General features: G+C 41.6%; 1 protein-coding gene and 1 long non-coding RNA gene across 2 annotated transcripts; both read right to left on the bottom strand.

The window, feature by feature from the left end:
- Positions 1-861: 861 nt before the first annotated feature.
- LOC121898995 lies at positions 862-5,954 on the bottom strand. The gene is made up of 3 exons (XR_006096582.1): positions 5,841-5,954; positions 4,824-4,979; positions 862-1,260 (listed from the first exon to the last, which is right to left on the bottom strand). It is a non-coding gene; the product is annotated as an uncharacterized LOC121898995 (long non-coding RNA).
- A 17-nt stretch (positions 5,955-5,971) lies between these two features.
- ccdc9 (coiled-coil domain containing 9) lies at positions 5,972-21,709 on the bottom strand. The gene is made up of 14 exons (XM_042414564.1): positions 21,379-21,709; positions 20,299-20,351; positions 19,919-20,023; positions 19,217-19,366; positions 16,234-16,668; positions 15,979-16,062; positions 15,592-15,756; positions 15,316-15,497; positions 12,896-12,957; positions 8,973-9,093; positions 8,169-8,304; positions 7,364-7,907; positions 6,017-6,278; positions 5,972-5,978 (listed from the first exon to the last, which is right to left on the bottom strand). Exons 2-14 carry the CDS (start codon positions 20,299-20,301, stop codon positions 5,972-5,974), a joined length of 2,256 nt encoding a protein of 751 aa, XP_042270498.1. The 5' UTR covers positions 20,302-20,351; positions 21,379-21,709.
- Positions 21,710-22,439: the final 730 nt, after the last annotated feature.

Below are 22,439 nucleotides of genomic sequence, written 5' to 3'. Positions count from 1 at the left end.
TCACAACAGGAGAGATGGCGGCTAGCTCACCACATGCTAAGGTTAGCTAGCTAACAAGCTAGCATTAATGAGACACAAAGTGAATCAGATCAATCGTTGAATAAGTGATCGTTTTCCAACCAACACTGAGATTAAACCGCGTCTGACAGCCGAGCGGACACTTTAAAGTCCTCTTTATCATTTATAAGCAGGATACGAACATTTAATAAATTATTTATGAGACTATAAATGTAGTTATAAGCAGATATAAAAGATACTTTCACATGTTTATTAATGTAAAGTATTTGTCACCAATTATAACTTCTCCTATGATGACATGTTTTACATAATTACAACTGTGTTTTATTATATTGTCATTTACTTAAGTTGTTGACATTTACATTAACAAACACTTATATCTGCTAACAACTGCATTATAGTGTGTTATAAACCATTTATTGACTTATATACTGCTTATAAATATTAAATAGGGGACTCAAAGTGTTAATGAAAGAAAACGGTGGCTAAAAAGATGCGGACATCTAAAACGGTCAGCTGAAAGAGTTTTAAAATCTGACGTCAGGCCAGTTTGGGCTCAGTGTTGGATCTTACTGGTTCCTGGTGTCTCTGCGGTCGCGCCAGACTCAACAGCTTGGTTTTTATTTCAGGGGGCGTCATCAGAGGCCTTCGCAGGAGACTGGATCAGTCTTTAACGAACAAGCGCCGCAATCTAAAACTCTCCTCATAGCTCGCCGACGGCTCGATTCATAAACTTAAAGTCTGATGTTCTGAAAAGTGATTTTTTTCTCAACGTGTTTTGAACTATCTTCTATGATTTTATACATGTGATCCTCTGGACAAAACAGGACAAAGCTAAGTTCATTCCTAGAGACTCCGCTCTGAGAGTAAAACTTTTTTTTTTTTTTAACCCTTTTCAGCGCTGAAAACCAGTAACTGAGATTTTGATATCTCATTAAATAGAGTGAGACAAAAGATGGCGGCCAGAGGTGATCAGACCCATTGATCCGAAAAAAAAAAAAAAAAGACTTGAACAGCTCTGCGGCAGACAGACGAGTGAGCTGTGAACCTACGAGGTCGGTTCCATGGTGGCAAAGCACAGTCCCCTCTTCCTCATGATGGTTTAAGTCTTTTTTCTCTTATTTTTTTTTCCTTTTTAAAAGATGTGTGATGGTCACTCCAGTGATGAGTAGTGTGATGATCTTCGTCCGCCTCTTCCTCCTTTTATCCTTCCATCCTCCCTTTGTTCCCGGCAGCTTCAGCCTGTTGATACAAACACAGGAAGTGGTGGTGCAGGGGAGGGGGGGGTGTCACACATGGTGGCCAAGAACTTATACATATGTGTGTGTGTGTGTGTGTGTGTTCCTGTCTCATTGTGTTAGATGTTTTTATCCAAAGCACATCACGGTACCATAAGTGCGCACATTTTAGCAGGCCCGAGGGGGGGGGGGGTTTCTGGGAGTCTAGCAGCATTACCGCCGTCATTACTCTGCCCATTCAGCTACTCTGCACCGCTAAATGGGAGAAATGATCACATGCAAAGTGCCTGATAATCAATACTGAAATCACACAGCTGCAAAAACTGTTTCACGTAGCGGATGTACACCAACGCTTTCCTGATCTTTAAGTCACAACTGGCGTTTTGATCTCATGTCTTCGATACGAATATGACATTATGCTGTCATAAAATGTATTTACTTTAAACTGAACTAAAAGGCTCTTTGTGAGATGATTCTCCAAATATACAGCGAGGAGATTTATGTAGGAACACGTGGCTTTTAAAAGGGAAATGATTAGCACTGAAAAGATCAATTAATCAACAGGAAATTAACTGACAGTAATTTTTATTTTTAAAGCCAAAAAATGCAAAATATTTGCTTCCAGTGTCTCAAATGTGAAGTTTTGCTGCTTGTCTCAGTTTAAATTGTTATTAAATCAGAAAATCTTTGGACTGTTGGGTCATTTTTAGGCTCCGGTAACTTGTGACGGCCATTTTTCTGCAATTTTTTGACATTTTAAGATAATAAAAGGATCAATAAATAATTAATGCTAGATTGATTAATGATCTGTTACAGCCCTAAATATGATACATGTATATGGAAAATTACTTAAAGTGAAAAATGTCTTTTCATCTCATGCTGGATACTTTAAAAGTAGTGAAAGTTCACCTGTAAACATCATGTATCACTCTGGATGAAGTTAAAGGAGGATAAATACTTTTTCTTTGCTGAACGTCAGGCTGACATTTCTCACTATGCTCACACAAGATCACTGGAACAGTTTTAGTGTTTTTGAAAGTAGTGTTTTCCGGGTACTTTCATACGATTCACGTCATTCATCTCCATCCGCAGTCAGATTATCGACTGTGGAGCCTCAGAAACATCACAAGATTTAATTCAATCAAGACTTCAGCACTTCAAACGGGCTCCGTTCTATCTGCACCATCATCTGTCCAGCAGGCCGCAGCTCATTTCCTCTGAAAAGCCTTTTAAAAAAACTTAATTGTGCCTCTAATTTCCCTGGTTTCCTGATCTCCACCCTGACACCAACACACTCAACTGCACTGCTACACACTTACACCGACACACACACACACACACACACACACACAATGCCCACATGAGCTCATCTTACTTGCGCTGTTTATCACAAATGAGTCATCAGGACAAGTGTAAATGCAATCAGAGCTTTTTACACCGAAGAACAGAAGGAGACAATAGCAGCGTTTCCTTACAATTAAAACTTATTCATCTGCTTCTTCCTTGTTCTGCTGAACAACAAAAACTAAGAATTTAAAAAGAATTTCAACATGTTTCACGTCTCTTGAAGCATGTAAGTAAACAACAGACTGACAAACATGTACTGCCAGTTTGTTGTGGTGAAGGACACTTTCACAGGCTTGCAACTAACTTCGATTATTTTATCCATTAATTGTTTGGTCTATAAAATGTCAGAAAGTTTCCAACCGTCAAAAACCCAAAGACACTCAGTTTACTCTCATGTGACAGAGAAAAGGATCAAATATTTAAACTGGACAAGCTGAACCAGAGAATGTTTGGCTTATTTTTGGCTTAGAATTGACTCGAACAATTAACTGATTATCGAATTAGCTACAAATTCATTTTCTGCCAGTTGACTTATTGATTAAATCAACTGATCGTTTCAGCTCTACCTGTTCAAACAACCACAAACCAGCTTCAACCCTTTCACCCTTTAACAGCAACCTAGAATATGCTGGAACATTCAATCCCTCACAAATTAAGGTCAAATTAGTCTACTGGTCTACAGTTTATCAATTTTAATGTTCGAGACAACCACGACGGATCACTGCAGGGGTTTTAAAACTGTAAAGAAAGACTAGTTCAGTTCTCATGTGGTTTCACAACCAAAGATCTGTTGTCTGATGTTTATACTCCGTGATTCTAAGCAGCTAACTGGGTTTTCAATGAAGCCTACCAGCAAGTTGACCTAAAATTATTTGTTTGTTTTTTTTAAACTTAGCCATTAGCTAAAGTGAAACCACCACAAGCTAAGTGGTTGTAAGGAGAGCAGCTGATCCTCCTCTAGTCTGTGGTGTGTTCACGTCGCTCATTTTAAACCACCGTGGGCTCTATAAGAACACCAACTCTAACCAGAGTGAGTGCCTCCTACCGAGAATGGAAACTAATGATTGATCTTTGGTACCGTGATGTGCTTTCGATCCACCGAGTGGTGATATCATGCCGTAGAACTTCAAGGAAACGCTTGTTTTGGGGCTGAATCTACGACTGCACCACCCTCAATAACAACAACAAAGGCTTTTTATGGGATGAAAAACAACTTCACAAAAGTATTTCGTCAGGGGAAATAGTTGAGACATACAGGGGGGAGAAGAAGAAGAAGCACCAGACACAAACGCACTATAAGCCAACATGGTCAGTGAAGCCGTGCAGGGAAACCAGAGAAAAAGTTCTGATTCATGTTTTTTTCATGTTTCAACCTGTGAGGTTTTGTTTTCTGGTCAGAAATCAAAAAATAAACAGATTAATATTTGATGTGTAGAGAAAGTGTCTCTCGTTTTGCTCTGCTCAGATTCATGTTGTCGTCCATGTTGGCTGAACAACATCTGGTTCCCAACATGTCATGAATGTACAGAAAACAGGCCACACACAAAGCAAAAAGGGGGGTCACATTGTACAGTGATTCCTCCCGTTCTCTCTCCTCACATCAGTCTTTTCATAGACAGACTTTCATTAACATCCAGAAGGAGAGAGAACGAGAGGTTCGGTAAAGCAGGACATGCAGCGCTGTGAGCGTTTTCATCATTACAGCCACAGAAGGATGAAACCAAAATGGAAGACACAGAAACATAAAAAAAGAAGGAGGAGGAGGAGGAGGAGGAGGAGTAGACACCACACAAGGAGTAAATGCAACATTACAGGAGGAGTTAGTACTTTCAGTCCATCACAGGAGGAGTTTCAAACAGGAAGTGGGGTCCTGATTGGTTTTGGAGGAGGCAGTGGTGCTGTGACAAGCTTGTGTTAGATGATCCAAAAAAACCAGGCTTGTGAGTGTATAAATATATCTTTGGGGTTTGTCATGCCACCAAACAGCTCACGTCATTATTTATTTAGCAGTGGAAGGAACAAAAAAAAAAAGCAACAACAAAAAAAAAAAAAAAAGAAAAGAAAAAAGCGAGAGAGCCACAACAAGAAGCATGAAGACGGGGGGGAATATCACACCGGCACATTGACGAGAGAACGAGTGAAGCGTGAGAGGACATTAGAGGTGCGCGGGGGATTTCTTACAGTAAGACACCGTCTCAAAGTCAGTGATACGGACCGCACCTGAGGAAGGCTGCTCTGAGGACTCGGCTGTCTCTGCTGTAGAGGCGGCGTCGGTCTCAGAGGACGCTGGGTCGTTATCTTTCTCTCCTGCTGGCTCAGAGGAGCTCTGCTCGGCTTCCAGGATGGCGGGAGAGGGAGGGGTGTCCGCTTTGTCTGCTGGCAGGGAGAGAGAGAGAAAAAGCACATGATGGTGTCCGAGCTATTCAAGTGATTTTTCCAATAGTTTGTATCAGTCAAGATGTATTTTATTTAACTATTTTAGTTCATTTTTAAGTGTTCAGCTTAAACCCTGCTTGAAAATAAAAAAGGCAAAGCTTTGGCCTATCAAATATGTTCAAGTGCACATTCCTGCTAGATTCATTTGTAACTGTTTACTTTGTTATTCTCATGACAAAAGATAAAATAACTGCAGCAGTGATATCTTTCCAGAGTTGTCAAATCCCGTCTTGCGGTATCATAAACCACTGAGTGTTGTTTTGGCGTCTGATAAGTCTTCAAAGTCATCAATCTGTTACTGAAACTAAACAAAGCGTGATAATTACATTACTCTGGATTAATTTTGCTTTTTTCCAAAGTGGCTTTCAAGAAAGGCATTCGACTTCCATTAAGAACAAGAGCTAAATGTCATGAAAAACAAAGTGCGTTCCTCTCAAACAAACAACTAAGAGCGTGTTCGGTGCCGGGACAGAGTGGAGCCTTTGACTGAGGGACCGCGGGGACCGACAGGGCGGCCAATCGTCCAGAGGAAGAGGAGGAGGATGAAGACAGAAGCTGCAGCAGTAGAGGGGCTCTGTCGAGGAGGGAGGTGCACCTGTGCCGCCTCCCTCCCTGGTGAGAAAATGTTTAAATCCTCCTGGTTTGTTCAGGAGCTAAAAGATATTACTGTAATGTTTGTCTTGCAGGATCACACTGAGGTTCCTTGCAGTCTGAGTACAGTATTGTCCGTGATGATGGACGCGTCTTGGATGATGCGTGCCTCTACCTGTGTAGTGTTTTTTTGTTTTGTTTGTTTTTTACCTTGTGAAGGGGCAGCAGGTGCATCCTGGTCCACCGTCACAGAAGCCTCACTGACCTCAGAGGGAGCAGAGTCAGACACCTCAGGTGGGGCGGGGTCGGATGGTGGGGCGGGGTCAGATGACGGGGCGGGGTCAGATGCTGGTGTGGGGTCAGATGGTGGGGCGTGGTCAGATGACGGGGCGGGGTCAGATGGTGGTGTGGGGTCAGATGGTGGTGTGGGGTCAGATGACGGGGCGGGGTCAGATGGCGGGGCGGGGTCAGATGGCGGGGCAGGGTCAGATGGAGGTGCAGGGTCAGATGGAGGTGCGGGGTCAGATGGCGGGGCGGGGTCAGATGGCGGTGCAGCCGGGGAGTCTGTGGGGACCGACTCTTCTGCTTCTGTCACGATCACAGTCTGCTGGGGTTTAGTCTTTTCTGGAGACGAGGAAACCTCTATGGCTACAAAGAGAGAGGGGGAGGAGGGGATGCAGAAAGGGAGGAGAGGAGGTGCGGATACGGGGGGAGGAAAGGATAAAGTAGAGGGGAGTGGATGAGGCGCCAAGGATGGAGAGAATAAGAGGAAGGGAAAGATGAGACACAAGGAAAGCAGCGGAGAACACATGAATCAAACTGACAGAAGAGGAGAGCTACATAAACAACATTTCTCTTCTCCAAACAACTTTCTATCCAGAGGTTGTGAGATCAAGAGGAGAGCAGACTGACTGAGAGAGAGACAGATGTTGATATCAGTCGACTGGTTTTAGTTTCAGTGTCATTCTACCCATTATGAACAGAAGATAACCCATGATTGGGTGCATACCGCCGTCCAAAACAAACTACGGAGAGAAATAAGAGCCAGCGTGTGTTAGTTGTGTTGTTTTGTCGGTCATGCTGAATCATTGAAACATGAAACACTTTTCAACGTTTCCTCTTCTTATCTTAGAGCTCAGTCTGAATTCAAATGAAATTCAGTGAGTTGTATGAGCAGAAAACATGAGCCAACATGCGGCAGCAGTTCTGGCTCAGCTGACAGTCCGTTTATTTGACGGTTCAGGGACGTGAAGCCAAAGACCAGAGATTAGAACCAGTTTAATAAGTGGAGAGAAAACAGAGCCGATGATCAGACTTCAACATGTAATAACAACGTTTGGACAAAGCCTACAATATAATGACACAGCTGAGCCTGATAACGTTTTAAAAAATGAGTTACACACTGCCAAGTTACAAGTTTTATTTACACTGTAGAAGGTTTGGTAAAAAAGAGAACTTATTACACTTGAAGACCAAAATATTTAGTGATTGATTGTTCTTCAGAGGTGTCTGTGCAGCGTCATGTTGACCCCGGTCATCTCTTAATAAAACTCTCTCTGAGAAAGGCTTCAACTGACAAGTCTAATTTATTTTCTAATTAATTTAATACTTTAATTTAAATGTCATCAGGGATATTAGTTTGTCTTAATATGGCTGTGAAATGAAAGTGAGAGGAACAATATACAGCAGCATCACCTCGCAGCATTAAAGACAGTGAAGGTATCTGCTCCTACCTGTTTCCTCCTCTTTCTGTGGCTCAGCAGGTTCATCGGAGGTGGCAGCTTCACTCTTCGTCTCCTCCTCCTTCTCCTTCTGCTGCTCCTTCTTTTGGGAGGGGCTGGCCTCAGTGCTGGGGGGTTTCAGTGGGCTCTCTCCTCCCATGCTGCTCCGGGGCGACAGCATCTCCATCTCTTCCCCCCAGTCTGTGACGGGCTGGTGTCCGTCCAGCGGGGAGAAGGGGCTGAGGGGTTTTCCTCCCTCGGGTGACTCCTGAACCGCCGACGGGGAGGGGATGTGGACCTTCGGCCTCGGGGTCCGCTGCTCTTTGGGGCTTCCCGCCGATGTTGTTCGAGAACGAGGCTTGGGAGATGTAGGGGAGTTGTCTTTGCTCGTGGCTTGTTTCTCTTTCCCGGTGTCTTTCTTCTCGTCGCCCCTGGAGTCGTTTTCTCCCTCGGAAGCGTTGCTCCCTTCCTCCACTCCTTCGTCGACTTCTTCTCCATCGCTGGCGTCCTCCCATTCTTCGTCGTCTTCCTCTCCGTCTCCTTCTTTCTCCTCCACCTGAGAGAAGATGGAAAGAGATTTTTGTAAAAGCAGTAGAAAAGAGCTTGGATCTACATCTGCCAAAAGCCATTTTTATAAAAATGTTGTATTGTTTCTTTGTGTAAGTATATATGACATGTATGTATGTAATTCTGATGTTGAGATGATGATGGCTGTGAATTTTTTTTGTCCAGTTTAGTTCCAGCTGCCACCTCCTGCTGTATGTTAATGTTGAGGTACTTTGCTTGCAATATTAATTGTAAAGAAGCTCCTCTCTACCTTCTGTGCGGCGGGAGGTTTGGATTTTTCTTCTTCTTTCTCCTTCTTCTTAGTCTTCTCCTCTCTCTTTGTCTTGTCCCCCTTTTCCTTCTCCTCCTCTTCTTCTTTCTCTCCTTCCCAGCGGTTGTCATGCATGCTGTCAGATACGTCACAAGTTCAACACACACACACGAACACAAACACAGACACATTGTACCGTCAACAAAATATTATAAACCAAGAAGACAACAACAACAAAAACATGCTAACAGCAAGATTTGTGAAGTGTTTCAGTGTCTCTGTGGGTGAAAAACAACAGACAACAGATGCTTTGGTGCAGCGTAGAGTCACAAAAACAGACCAACAAACTGAAACTGTCATTAATAAGAAGAGTATCTAGTAATTTAACAGACTCTGCTGAAATATTACATATAATATATATAAATTAATATAACAAAATTAGTCGACACACAAAATTAATCAACATCAATAATAATAATCATATTAAGAATTTAATAGTTTTATGTAATTTATCAAATTAAAATAGTAAAAATCATCAAATAAATCTCCACCATTCAGACAAAGCAACTGATTTAAAGATGACATCTTAGACTCTTGTGATGAGCATTTGTTGTACTAACATTTCTAACATTTTTTAGACTGAAGAATAATCAAAAATAAAAGCTAAACCTTTAAACCAACCTTGAAATTAATTAGTTGCTTCATGACAACAGTATTGTCTCCTATAAGGTTATAAGTTCTACAGCAGACTTGGACGCCCGGTAGAGGAGAGAAAGTGACGATGCGATATGAAGTCAGATTTACCTGTAGCTCTGTTTCTGTCCTCTTCCTCTTCCTCGGCTCCATTCCCCTCGGGGCCCCTGTGTCCTGCCCTGGGACAGGAAGTCGCCGAATGTCGGCGCTTTAGGAGGTCGCTTACTGTCGTCTGGAGGAGATATTGATAGAAAGTGTAAATGAAGTATCGCAAAACAACATTTCAGAAATACTAAAAGGTGGCGGGGGTAAATAAGAGCGGAGAGGGGCTGAGAGAAGTGAAAAGAAGTGATGGACGCGTGTTTATCGTGGTCACAGTTGCTGCTCAAATGACCGAGATATCGTGCAACAAGTGATGCGTACATGCAAGTAAAGTTTTTAAAAGGCAGGAACCAAAATGCATGAACCAGATGAGGCACATACTGTGTGTCAATATATGAATGTATGAAAAATACAACACAATTTTTAAAAAGGGAGAGAATTATCAAACCAGTTTGAGCCAAGACTTTTCCTCATGAACCATAATGTGCCTGAAATGGGTATTTTTTTATTTTGGTATGACTTTATGAATGTCAACCTCACCTTGGATAAACTTACAGTATTGCAGCATCTACATGAAACTAGACTTAAGATCTAGAGTTAAAATTATAAGAAAAAAAAAAAAAAAAAATTCTTTTTGCACACTAAATTAACATCATGCTTGCTATATTCTTCATTAAATAATAAAAAAAGAGTGGAGTCTAACAAATTAAATCTCTCTCTTTAGTCTCCAATGAACGTATTTAAGAAATTTAAGGAAATTCGTAAAAAGAAAAACAGTCTCCAGCCATATTTTGCTCATCCCTCCGTCTGTTTCTCCTCTTTCTGCTGCTGCAGTCTGAGACTCGATGTCTTATGTAACATCAGAGTCGTCCTGGTCAACTGCAGCGTCAAACTGCTGCAGAGTCCATCTGAACTCTGAGACGATGTCAAACATCTAACTTGTTAGCTTGTGGGTGACGGATGGCTTTAAGTAGGAGGGAGGGTGAGGAGCTTCTGCAGATTTTGGTTCCTCATGTTTCTTCGTTGTATGTGAGAGAGGAAGATTAAAATGCAGAGAGCCGAAAAGAGCCAAAACATACATTTCAGACATGGTGAATTATTTTGTTTTGACATAAACATTATAATTAGGAATGGAAAAAGAGCAGAAAACAACAAAACTGATTAAAAAAAAAATAAGGGCACCCAATTGGCAACAACATTTTTGAAAACTTCAGGTTAGGGGTTAAATCCTCTGAGCTTTTGGAAACTTTCATTTTGAATACCACCTTAAATGTTTGTGCATTATGTATGTGAAATATTGTAACAAACCCTCTCAAAGAAATAAGAGTCATTTTCTCTTTTTTTCAGTCGTAATCAGTCTGTTACAAAAAGAAAGACCATCATCATGGAGGAAAAGAGATGAATAATTAGAAAAATGTGGGAACATGGAGAAGAAAAGATGCTAGTATAGAAAGATTGTGACAGTTGAGAGCGGAAAGTGAAGTAAATAAAAAGTAGTTAAAGTGAGATAAACAGAACAGACAAGCAGACGATGGAGGAATGAAGAAAAGAATAGAAGGAAGAGAAGCAGACTTGAACAGGAAAGCAGTCAAAGTTAAGGAAAGATGAGGAGGAGGAGAAGAAGAGGAGAAAGTAAGGAGACAGAAAGGTCAGAGACAGAAAGCTCCAACAAGGGAGAGGATGTGGAGAGGGAGGAGGATGAGAGCTTGAAGAGGGGGAGAGAGGAAGAGGAGGGGAGGATGTGATAAAAAAAAAAAAAGGTCAGAAAGAGAAAGATACAAAAGAAATGAAGGGATCAGTGAGGAGAAAAGAAAAAAAACTGAGAGGATGAAGATGAGGAGATTGAACAGAGCAGCCCAGGGCTGTGAAGAGGACACTCAAGTCATTCAACGAATTAGAAATGGTGGAGAGAAACGAAACACACACACACACAATATGGACACACACACACACACAGCCAAAGCGAGTGCAGGCTTTAATGTGGGGCAGGTGTAATGCCATAATCTGTAATATACACTCCAGTTACAGTCAGGCAGAAGGGGGGAAATGGAAGAAACCAGGAGTGAACAGCGGTTAAAAATAATTCTCAGGTTTTTTGTTTGAACCTTCTCACAGTGCAGCACAGACACAGGAGGAGTTGGTACGCTGCACATAGTAGTTTGACTGGCCATCCAAAGGGCAAACATCACCCAAGAGGTAGTGAGAGAAGGCGACGTAAACACCGAGAACTATTTACAAACACTGTTAGACATCCTGAGGTCAGTGTGTGTGCAGTCAGAAGCTTTTGAAGCGTTGCCAGCCTCAAGGGAAGATTAGCAAATCCTTACAGATGCTCACCCAACTCCAAAGCAAAACCCTGACAGCCACCGGACTGTGGTTAAGGTTAAACCTTCACTTTAACAGTCTGTACGGTCGGGAAACAAGCTGACTGATTTTACACAAATTTGAGACAAATGGCTGAAATTTAACGTGGATTCTGTGTAGCTTAATGGGCAGAGCGAGGCCCAATTCCAGAGTAATTGCAAGTGTCCGAAAGCTACATTTAAGACTTTGTAAGAGCTTTTAAGATAATTAGCCAGACCTATTAGGGAACCTAAGAGCAGAAAATGGGAATACTATAAGGTAGAATAAGTAAAAATAAAGCAGGAATTATTATTAAAGTATTGTTAAGAAACATAAAAAGGTACAGCTGTGTTCAGTAGATTGCTTTTCATGATATATCCTCTATTAATTTGCATATGTTGTGCACTAATTAAAGACTGGACATGTAGCACATTAAAATATAAGATGTTTTCATACTTTTAAAACCTTTAGGAAGTTTCAGATTGTGAGGACAGAAGTGCAAACTACTATTAAAAATGGTATTTGAACAGTGGACTAAGTTGATGAAATGGTTTGACAGGCGGGTGAGTTTGGTTTTGGGTGCAGCTGTCGTGCTTCGGACAGACACACAAATGGAACAAAGCACACATGATTTAATCTCAGTCCCATGCTGTTGTCTAACCTGAGGCCCTGCCCCGAGGCTCTGTACGAAAGTTACGCCCCCGGGCTGCAGAGAGGACACACACACACACACACACACACACACAGAAACACATTACAGTACAGTACGGCCATCAAACACACACACACACACACACACACATAAAAACACCTTGTCCACAAGAGCAATGTTTGACATATAAAGCCATCATAACCATGTAAACATCTTTAATATAGCTACTAAGACAAAGTTAATTATTTTGTGGTTTTTTGGCTGCATGTCAGATGAATTTAAAGACATAACTTTGATGTGATGGGCAGCTTTTATCTTTGACATCTTATACTTTAACTGATTTATCAGGAAATTATACAACAATTAGAAGTGGGAAATGGTTAATTACAAAGCCTTCATACTGGAAGTTGTGCATCTTTTTGAAATATGTTACAGCTGGTTTATAGTGGTCGGGACTGATCTGGGTTTTTCTTGTTGTTGTTGTTGTTTTTACCTTTATTTCCCTGAAAGAGAGTGAGTTAGCAGCTATAAATGAAAACTGGGGCCCCTCTGACAGCTCCTCTAAGATCAGCACGACCGCAGCTTAAGAGGTTGATTTGAACTCCAGGGAAATACATTGAGCACTTACATAACGAGCTTAATCAACCCTCATTTACATAACAGCCTTAATCAGCTGGAGGAGAGAGACGGTGTTGTGTCCTGTGATGTGTGTTTACAGTGTGTGTGTGTGTGTGTGTGTGTGTGTGAGTGACGACGGTGTCGGGAGAGACATCGCTGTCAGAAGAGCGGAGACATGGGATGGAGGTGACCGAGAGTCTGCTGCTGTCCTAGTCCTACCAGCTGTTGTGTAACCACAGCAACAGAGGTGTGTGTGTGTGTGTGTGTGTGTGTGTGTGTGTGTGTGTGTGTGTGTGTATGTGTGGGTGGGGGGACTTGCCTCTCCTGCTGCCCTGCTCTGATGTGATGCCCTCTGCCGCTGCATATGGGTCCTCCTTGAACCTGTGAAAAAAGCCGCAGGGTTAGACACACACACACACACACACACACACACACACACACACATACACACACACACACACACACACACAGTATATGTGTGTGTCTTTCTCGTCACGACACTCGGTCATCATCTTCATCCCAACTGACAGGCACTCACACATTTTCCATTGACCTCACCTCTTCTCCGTCTCCTGTCTTTGTTTGACGAGGATGAGGACGACACAGGAGACTCAACATACTGTGTTTAGGTTTAGTTTTATATATAATGCTGACAGCAAACCAGAGACGCAGCATATTAAACTCAAAAACCGACCGATAGAGGAAAATTGGCTCACTTACTAACATCGAGCTAGCTACAGTATACCAAACACATTTTTAAAATATCCACATCTGATTCTCAATCTCAATTTGCTCTCTTTTTATTACTTAGAGTGCTTTCTGGTTTTGTTAAAAGAGTTCTCCACCAATTTAGCTTTGCACTCTTATAACATTGTTGGAATGATGATGGACAGTTTTCACAAATTCTTCTTCCTGGTGCCTACACTACCCACAATGTAACTAGACTTTACAGATTCAAGTGTGTGATGCTAGTAGCAGCTAATGTAGCCTGAAGGTCTGCTAACTTCACTACTTTCTAACAAATCCAGATTTTCCTCATTTTCAAACTTGTAGTTTTCACCTATAGACTCTACAGACAACAACGTGCAAAAGGGCTGAGTGAATATAGATCAGCAGGTGTGGTGATTAATAAATAGTCTCTCAGCCAGTCACATCACTGGTCTCATAGCTCTGAAACAGTTGTGCCAATCACAGTTAAACGTAATAAAGACAGCTCAACAAGCGGAAAGCTTTTCGTCAGGAAATGTCTGGATGGTACAGAGCGTCACGACATGAACACACATCACCACAAATCTGCAGCCAAAGACAGATGGAGTAGGTTTTTTCCATCAGTTAGTTACTATAATAATGAAAGAAAGAAATAAAAAATAAAGAAATTTATTTGTTGAAGCCGTTTACATCAGACCGACGCTATTTCAGCAATAATTCTAACGTATCTCACCTTGTAAATGGTCACATACTTTAGTAATTGTTACACAACAGCGTTTGAATCGTAATGTGTCTCAAGGATAAAACATGAGATGCTACTTTTGCTAAAAAGAAAGTTGGAAAAGAGGCTGATGAGTCCCGCTAACCTGACGTCTCCTTCACAAAAAGGCAGAACATCGAGTTATAAACAACCAGTCTGATGTGTGTAGAGACGTGTGTGGTTATTCTGTAGCAGCCTGGTGTCGTTTTCAGGTGATTTTATGAAGGTAAACAGTGAACAGCAGTGAGTAACGACGCTGCGCTCTGAGTTGACGGTCTGAGTGGACTGCTGGAGAAGCTGATCTCAGAAAGTCAAGATATTCTGAAGAAAGAGCTAGAAAAACAGTCAGCAAGAGGTAGGCATTCTGAGCTCTAGAGTGGAAATGATTAGAGTAGAAAATTAATGAAAAAAAAAAGCTATCCGGAGGAAACTATTTGATGACGATGTCTTGCTGGTAATAATTGAATTACCACAAGACAATAATGAGAATTTGATGGCTTAAGTGACAGATTTGTTGCATGAAGGCCTCATCTGCGATCCGGCGTCCAATCCTGTTGCTGCAGAACGTATCCAGGCGAGAGGACACGAACCAGGAAAGTTTAAAGTGGAACTACATCCAGTCCAGGAGAAAGTGTCTGCACTCCGGAGAAAAGCAAATCTTACGCATAGCGCCCGCCTCCAGAGAGTTTATGCGTCATCTGAGAAATCACATGTGGAACGGCTGCTGGATTTTAATTTCAGGACTCTCCTCAGAGAAGCTCCAGCCGGGAAGGATTTCTACTTGGCTGGCAATGGTCGACTGGTCAAGCGCATCCCCCACGGGAGCCGGATCAGCGGACAGGCCGGTATGAGGAGATCATACCCAGTCTGGAAGTACTGAACACTTTCTGTTAGTTGACTGGAATATTAAGGGATGGACGACAACAAACTGTAAACTCAGAAAAGTACTACTTCATTCCCATGAGCCAGATCTCTGAATGAAACGCATTTATCCTACGATTCAGTTGAGCTTGATGGTTCGGACACAACTGCACAGCTCACAGGAGAGCGGTCAAAGCCTCCACCATGTTTCTACAGTAGCCCAGAATGGACAAACCAAACCCTGGCTTGTTGTTACATTGAGGTGAGCCACCTACACACTTGGAGAGGGAAGGGTGGTTAGTTGGTTGCAATCTGCAACCTCAACACTAGATGCCACTAGAGAAAGTTTGTTAAATAAAAGGTTCATTTTTTTTTTAAAAAAAACAAAACAAAACAAAACATCATCTTACATGTTCTCCGTCTTCTGTGCGTCCCACTCTCGTCTCCACTGTCCGGTGGCGTTACGATGGCGTGCTAGTCTCTCCTCGTCGATCTGCTCGCGCTCCTTCTTCCAGCGCAGGTATTCTGCTCTCTCCCGGCCGGTCATAGACATGGTCATGTCCACGGAGCCTTTAGGACCAGGCCTCCGACTCTAAACCAGTGAGATTTGTGTGTTTGAGGGAAATGAATGATACTATAATAGGAAGTATAAAAATGTAAATATACAAATGGATGACATTACTCACAGTCCACTCTTTCTCCAGTTCAGTTCCTGTCTTCACGTTGTCGAAGTCCAGCCCTCCCCAGTTTCGTACATGTCTCCTGCTGCCCTCTTTGCGGTCTATGTCTGGTGCTGGACCCGAACGTCTCGGGTCGTCCAGGAAGTTACGGATGGGCTTGTCTCCATCCGGCTATGGAGAGAAATTCTAAACGTAATCACTGCACAAGATAAATACTCTGTCACATTTAACCAATTTCCTCTATTTCATATAGACCACAGCTTGTCAGGATTAAAATGTTGAAGCCTGAGTAAAGACGAGCTGGTTTCTTACTAAAACACAATTTATAACACTAAGAATTTGTAATTTCATTGTTAAAAATGCTGTAGAGAAGAACACTAGTGACTCTCATACCCGCTGTCCTCTCTCATACTCTGCTATTCTCTCCATCTCTTCATTCATCTTTTCAATGTTCTGTCGCCTTTTCTCCTCCCATTCCTGCCCCAAAAAAAACAGCACACGGCGGCATCATTAGTGACAGATCACAATTAATCATTTCACAAATACAGGAAGTCATAATGTCATAATCTACTGCTCTATCAGATCTTCAAATGCAGTTTCACTGTGAGTTTATACTTTGATTAACTTTACTAGTTTATCCACATTCACCTTGGATTTTCTGTCCATGCCACCTGGTGTCCCTCCTCCTCCTCCTTCTCCTCCTCCTCCTCTTCCTCTCCTTCCTCCTCTACGTCCCTGTCCTCCTGGCTCTCCGGGTTCTCCATCTCTGGGTGTCCTGGGTTCTCGGTCTCTCCTATCCTGCCGACCTCCTCTTTCACCACCTCCTCCTCCTCTCTGCCCTCCCCGACCCACTCGTCCAGATCCTGTCCTTCTGGGGGGGCTGTGGCCGTCGCTTGGCCCTCTGTGGCCCTCGCCCGGTCCTCTATGGCCCTCGCCAGGCCCTCTGTGGCCCTCGCCCGGTCCCCTGTGGCCCTCGCCCGGTCCCCTGTGGCCCTCGCCCGGCCCTCTGTGGCCCTCGCTCTCCTCCGATGTCTTCCGGCCGCGAGGCGTTCCGGGTTTCCAGTCGTTCACGACTCTCTTCTCCTGCACACACACAGTTATTACAGTAAGGACGGTGACTTTAAGTCGTACTTACTGGCTTATTTCAGTCAACATGTGAAGCAAAGTCTCAACATGAGGGTCAGAAACTTCAGGACCTTTAAAAGAAAAAATCCTTGCATGGTCAGAAGATGATTAGGGTTCATAAACAAAACTGCACCAATGAAAAAGAAATATGTTCTGTATTATTTTCTTGTGAAATGCTGCACAACCTATTCACACTAATGATAAACCAAAGTGCAAATTTTAGTCTGTTAGATCACCACTCTGCATTGATGCTTGTTATGGGTCTCATAAAGCAGATAAAACAGATCAGTGAATCACTGATTTGAACGTCACATCCTGTTCTAGAAATTACATTTGGCTGGTAATAAATTGTTAAAGGCTGCTGAGTTCAGAATGGGGGATATAATCGCTTGGTGCCCTGAATAACCCCTAAACAGATTTGGTCTCTTCAATCTGAAGAATCACTGCCATATAAAAATACAAAGGACTAATCAGCCCTATGGATTATGCAAAACTACAACGTGATGAATTCAGAGAGCGGGTGTTGGAGGGCGAGAGGGAGAGGCAGCGATTGTTCATCGGTTCTCGTTTTTCAAGCGGCTCTTTCAGCGCAGGGATCAGCAGTCTGTTGTCAAGCTTTAGAAAAGGTTTAACAGATTAATGAACCAAATTTGACCTTTTGACCCTGAATGAATATCCAATCAGACAGGTACACATGCAGAGCAGACGCCACCCTGCTGCCTTACAGGCTCGTTTTTGCCTTGTAACCTTTGCAGGTTGAACACTGGGGGAGCGGGGGGGTCTGCAATCATCACTGGTCATTTTTCAGGCAATCTGGACCCCGGCAGGAGCTGACTGCACTGTTACACCGCCATCCCCTCTCGGACCTGATTAACACCAACGTCAGCTGTCCTGCTGCAGCCCGCAGGGGGCCGATCAAAAACATGCCACAAATTTCAATTGGTACCATTATCATTCGACTGAATAGCAGTAAAAAGCTGAGGACAGATAACTCATGTTTTTGTTCTACGTGACCTGTAGCTACAACTATATTACTGTAGCATAATAGCTTAGCATTTAATATTACAGTTATATGAATCACAAGCACACTGTTTCTGATTTGTATGGATTTTTAACTTTGATATAATTTCACAGAACATTCAAAGAAGCTTTATGTGAAGCCAACCTCAATCATATCCAGCTGAAACTCCTTTTTTCAGTTAACAACATGATCCATTTGTTGAGAAAGTCATCATATGCTACACCATCTACATGATAACAGATGTAGCAAACTGAACATAAAGAGTCAGATAAACACATTACAGAGCTCGTTTTCCAGAGCATTAGTGTACTGTGTTACAACATTATGTTGCTATAACAGGTACAATCATCTCTGCTCTGTTTTAAGACAGTTGCCAGAAAAGTTTGCCTAATCAAATTTACACAGCAGAAGCAGAGCTGCACGGATGGCTAACCAACACAGAAACCAGATGCAAACCCTCGTCTCACAAACTGCCATATAGTAACTTAATATTTTTAGCCTGTGTTATGTTGAAGTAGTCTGTTTGGTATTATATTTAACTGGGTGCCAGTCAGACCTCAGTCTGACACAAGATCGACACAATATTTTACTTTTATGTCTGCAGTTTGATAGTTTTTCATGCCATTTTAGCTCATGTATCTCTACATACAGTATAGGACTGGTAGTTTAGCTTTTAATATTGCTGGTTTTATTGGGTCATTATGGGCAAATTATTCAACAGGACTACTGTATGGCAAGTTTACAAGAATTTTTGTGTCATAAAGAAGTATCCTGATTTTTGAATATTTAATTCACTAAATTTGCCAAGAACAGACTTTCCCATCTGTTTATTTTATCTATAAAAGATTATAATATCTTAGACTTAATATCATTCTGTCTTGGTGTGTATATTCTTTGCAACTGTTTAATGTTTGTCATCAAAATGTCATCATTAGTGAAAACAGGTGGAGTATCTCATCTCCCAAATGTTGATCTTTCAGGAGCCAAGAAAAGCAGTTTTTGTTTTCAGATCCTGCATTTGTAGGTTTTGAGTTTATTTAGCTGGTTTGGAAAGATTTTTAACCAAGTTTGTCACCAAAGAGTCAACAGATCAGTGTGAACCATCTAATCCTTAAAATAGAATTAAAAACATTTAGTATGTAATGTGTATTTATACTCCTTTTCTTAAGTGTAACAAGTTTTCTGTATTTTATGTATATCAATTAAAATATATTTCAGTTTTTCCCAAATGCAACTGTCAGCTTCTACAACACACCAAATGGGCAGAGGACGAACTGATGCATGATGGGTAGACTAACAGGCGTGTGTTTGGTAAACTGATCACAGTAATGACAATCTGTCAGAGTTTATAAGCTGCGTCCTCTGTCTGCAGGATCGTCCTACAACAGATAAAGAAGTTATCTTTTCCACACTTCTTTATGATATTCACTATGTCTACGTTTCCAACTATGTGAGAGGATGAATGTCTTTAGGATCACAGCTTACCCCCGTCGGTTTAGAGAGGTCGACTGTAACAGTGAAGTTTTCTTTCTCCGTCTTCCTCCTGTCCGTCTCCGGCTCGTGGGCTCGGGGCTTTCGAGGCGTTGTTACGGCGATGCCCTCCTGCTCCGCCTTCTTCTTGTCTTCCTCTATTTCCTGTTGGCATCGGTGGCAGAAGGCCGTCAGTGAGATGAGACTACAGCTGTGTCTAGACTCCATATTAATTCTAAGCAGGGTTGGAGTATGTTGTGTGTTCAAAATTAAGAATTCCCAAAATAGTCCGTGTGATTTTTGAGTGTGCTGTTGATGTGATGCACAAAGGAAATGTAGGAGCTACTCACAGCCGTATGTATATTGTATAAAATTAATATGTAACATTGGATTGGGACACAATAAATGAGGTCAATACCATAATTTGAAATATGGTGGATGTGCTGCTTTACAGCATTCAAACCACAAACATCATCTACCACTGAACTGTATGTAATGTCAGGTAGATGATGTGGTAATAGCAGTATAAAGTAATGGCTAGTCTTTTGCAGGCTGCAGAAATGGATGGATATGTCTGTACTGCTCATCCTGGCTTGTAGATTGCAGTTAGACCCAAAAAAGACAGTCATAATCATAATTATCCAGACCAGTAGATGTAAGTGATCATTTAGTGCTTAAACTAGTATATCTTGTATATCTTGTAGAAAGACTACGTACCTGGTAGCGCTTGACCAGAGCTTCATTCTTCTTCCTCAGAGCTTCGATTCGTCTGTCCAACTCTGCATCTTTCTCCTCCTTGGTTTTGAGATCTACCGCTGAAGACTGGAACAGAGAGAGGAGGAAGACGAGACAATAATCAAATGAGGAAGAGGCCTGTCTGTCCTAAATGACACAAACTTCCATAACACAGGACCAAATGAAGTACTAAGAAAATACAGATTCTCCAGAAACACTATTTGCTTTTGTTAAAAAACTGAAACTAGTAAATTTTTTCCCATATTTTCATTTGACACTTTGAACAGAGTAGCTTGATGAACACACACTTTGAGATCTTCCTGCCAGTATGTAACCCAACTTTACTATTCACAGTCACTCACCATCGCTGCCTCTGACTCGTCTTCATACACAGGTGGCAGACTGCTTGTTCCTCCTGTAACAGGGAAAGATGAAGAGGATGAAGATGATGCTGCAGTGTAACGGCAGTCAGTGATTAGTCCATTAGTTGCTTAATATAAAGGTTAACACATTACTTATTGTTACTTCACAGTGCAGAACAATGTATATGCAGAGTTTTACACTAGAAGTCTGTCTTCACATGAATCTGCATGATTCAGTGACATTATAAATAGTTTGGAAGTCAATCACAGTCCAATTTTCAATTTACACACGTGTGAAAAATTGATGCCTGTAATTTAAAGAATTTTTAACAAGATAACTGAACTTTTATGTCTCTTAAAGCAGATCTGGAGGTAATCTTTGAAATATATTTACTAGGTGAAAACATTTGTTGCTTACAGCATAACTTCCTTTCCTATTTTCTGCTGCAATAAATTACATTAATTTGTTTAGTCACCAGTCTGATCCAGTAATACATCACTTTTTGCTGTGATGGGCATTTATACACGACAAATCAAATGAACAAATGATGATATCAATCCATAGATTAACCAAAATAGTAATTAGTTAGTTTTCTCCTGTCTGAAGGGTCCACACTGGTAACCCTCTCTTCACATTCACTTTCACTTCACTGGAAAAGGTGAGCTAATCACAAGTGAAGTTACAGCCAGGTGTGTGTATGTAGACAACAACACCAAATGAATAAATCCTTCATGCGTTTCCAAAGCTTCTGTAAGCGTATTAGAGCTGCAAACAGAATGCAAATACAAGTTACCTGATCCACAACAGCAAGGATGATACACAATACAAAGGCTGCTCAGGATATTTCACCGAATAAGACCCTTACTGTCCTCTAACGGGCTGTTACACTGATCTTTCTGTTTCACTGTGATGTTATGGGAAGTAACGTTAATGTGAGCACACTGAGCCATGTCTGCTCTGATACAAAGCGCCGATACAACCTGCGATGGAAACACAACACACAACGGACACGGACGACATGCGGCACCACAGTGTAGTAAACGTTTACACGCTTTTAAGTCACACTTTGCTTATATTACCTTTTTCAAGGGGGTGTAACGAGTGTAAAGAGCAATCTTAGGACTCGTTGCTCTTTGCCAATTCCTGCACCTCAATGTGCCCACATTATTCGGTTTCCTGTTAGCCGCGGCTAACTTCCTGCCAAATAATGAACCCATCTCGGTGGTTTTAAAGGAACAGTAACGTTAACCGTTGTTTAACTCGTAGGCTAAACTGTAGTTTACCGCTACTTTTCTGATAAAAAATAGTAGTTAATGCGTATTTACACAACATCTTCATTTTACAGTTTTAGCAAACAACGATGTAGATAACCGAAAGCAGCGGATTTTACGGTAAGTTCACACTAACGGCTGTTCTCTATGTTTCCACTAGAGGGCGCCAACGGCCAGCGGACGAACTTGACCTCATAACCCTACGGTAATCAGGCCAAATCCTGCCGCCCAAACTTTAGCACATATATATCCATGATACACAAGCAAATATACAGTTTAACACCAAAACCCTAAAACCAGGTAAGATCAATACACTCAGAAACAGAAAGGTGGAAAAAAATAAGTATATTTATGACAGTATCATTCCTAAATGTATGCACTGTACATTTTTTCCAAATGACATTGATAAAGTAGGCCCTACTTTGTACTTCAGAGGTTGTACTTTTTACTCCAAACATAATCTTATGTACTAATTTAAAAGTTGACCTGCAAAACGTAGAATATTTATACAAATATATTATATTCACTGTTGTATATTCTGCTGTTTCTTGCACATTCACCTGCTCACCTGCTGCTAACTATACTATACATTAGTTATTTATTTATCTATATTTTAATGCTTATTTATACATTTAGTGTTTACATCCTTAAATCCTTCCTTTTCATATTTCTTTATAATCCCCTTAGTCATCCCTGCCCCTCCCTTCTTATTCTTGTTATCTCTTCTTTTATTATCTAATATTACAGTCTAGGAAGCTACCAGAACGTCATTTCACCGCAACACCATACATCACTGTACAACCCTGTATATGACAAATAAGACCTTTGAACCTTGAAACAGCAGCAACATTAAAATGCTGTTTACACGT

The sequence above is a fragment of the Thunnus maccoyii genome, chromosome 6, assembly GCF_910596095.1.
Source record: "Thunnus maccoyii chromosome 6, fThuMac1.1, whole genome shotgun sequence".
Taxonomy (NCBI): domain Eukaryota; kingdom Metazoa; phylum Chordata; class Actinopteri; order Scombriformes; family Scombridae; genus Thunnus; species Thunnus maccoyii.
The sequence above is the reverse complement of the archived record's forward strand: the minus strand, read 5'-3'. Positions and strand labels throughout refer to the sequence as shown.

Bases quoted from the DNA above. Each gene is read 5' to 3' on its own strand.
- ccdc9 (XM_042414564.1), bottom strand. The intron at 7,908-8,168 runs GTAGAGAGGAGC...ATCTTCTCTCAG, and splicing joins AACCTCCCGCCGCACAGAAG to GTGGAGGAGAAAGAAGGAGA. The intron at 6,279-7,363 runs GTAGGAGCAGAT...CTCTCTTTGTAG, and splicing joins ACAGAAAGAGGAGGAAACAG to CCATAGAGGTTTCCTCGTCT.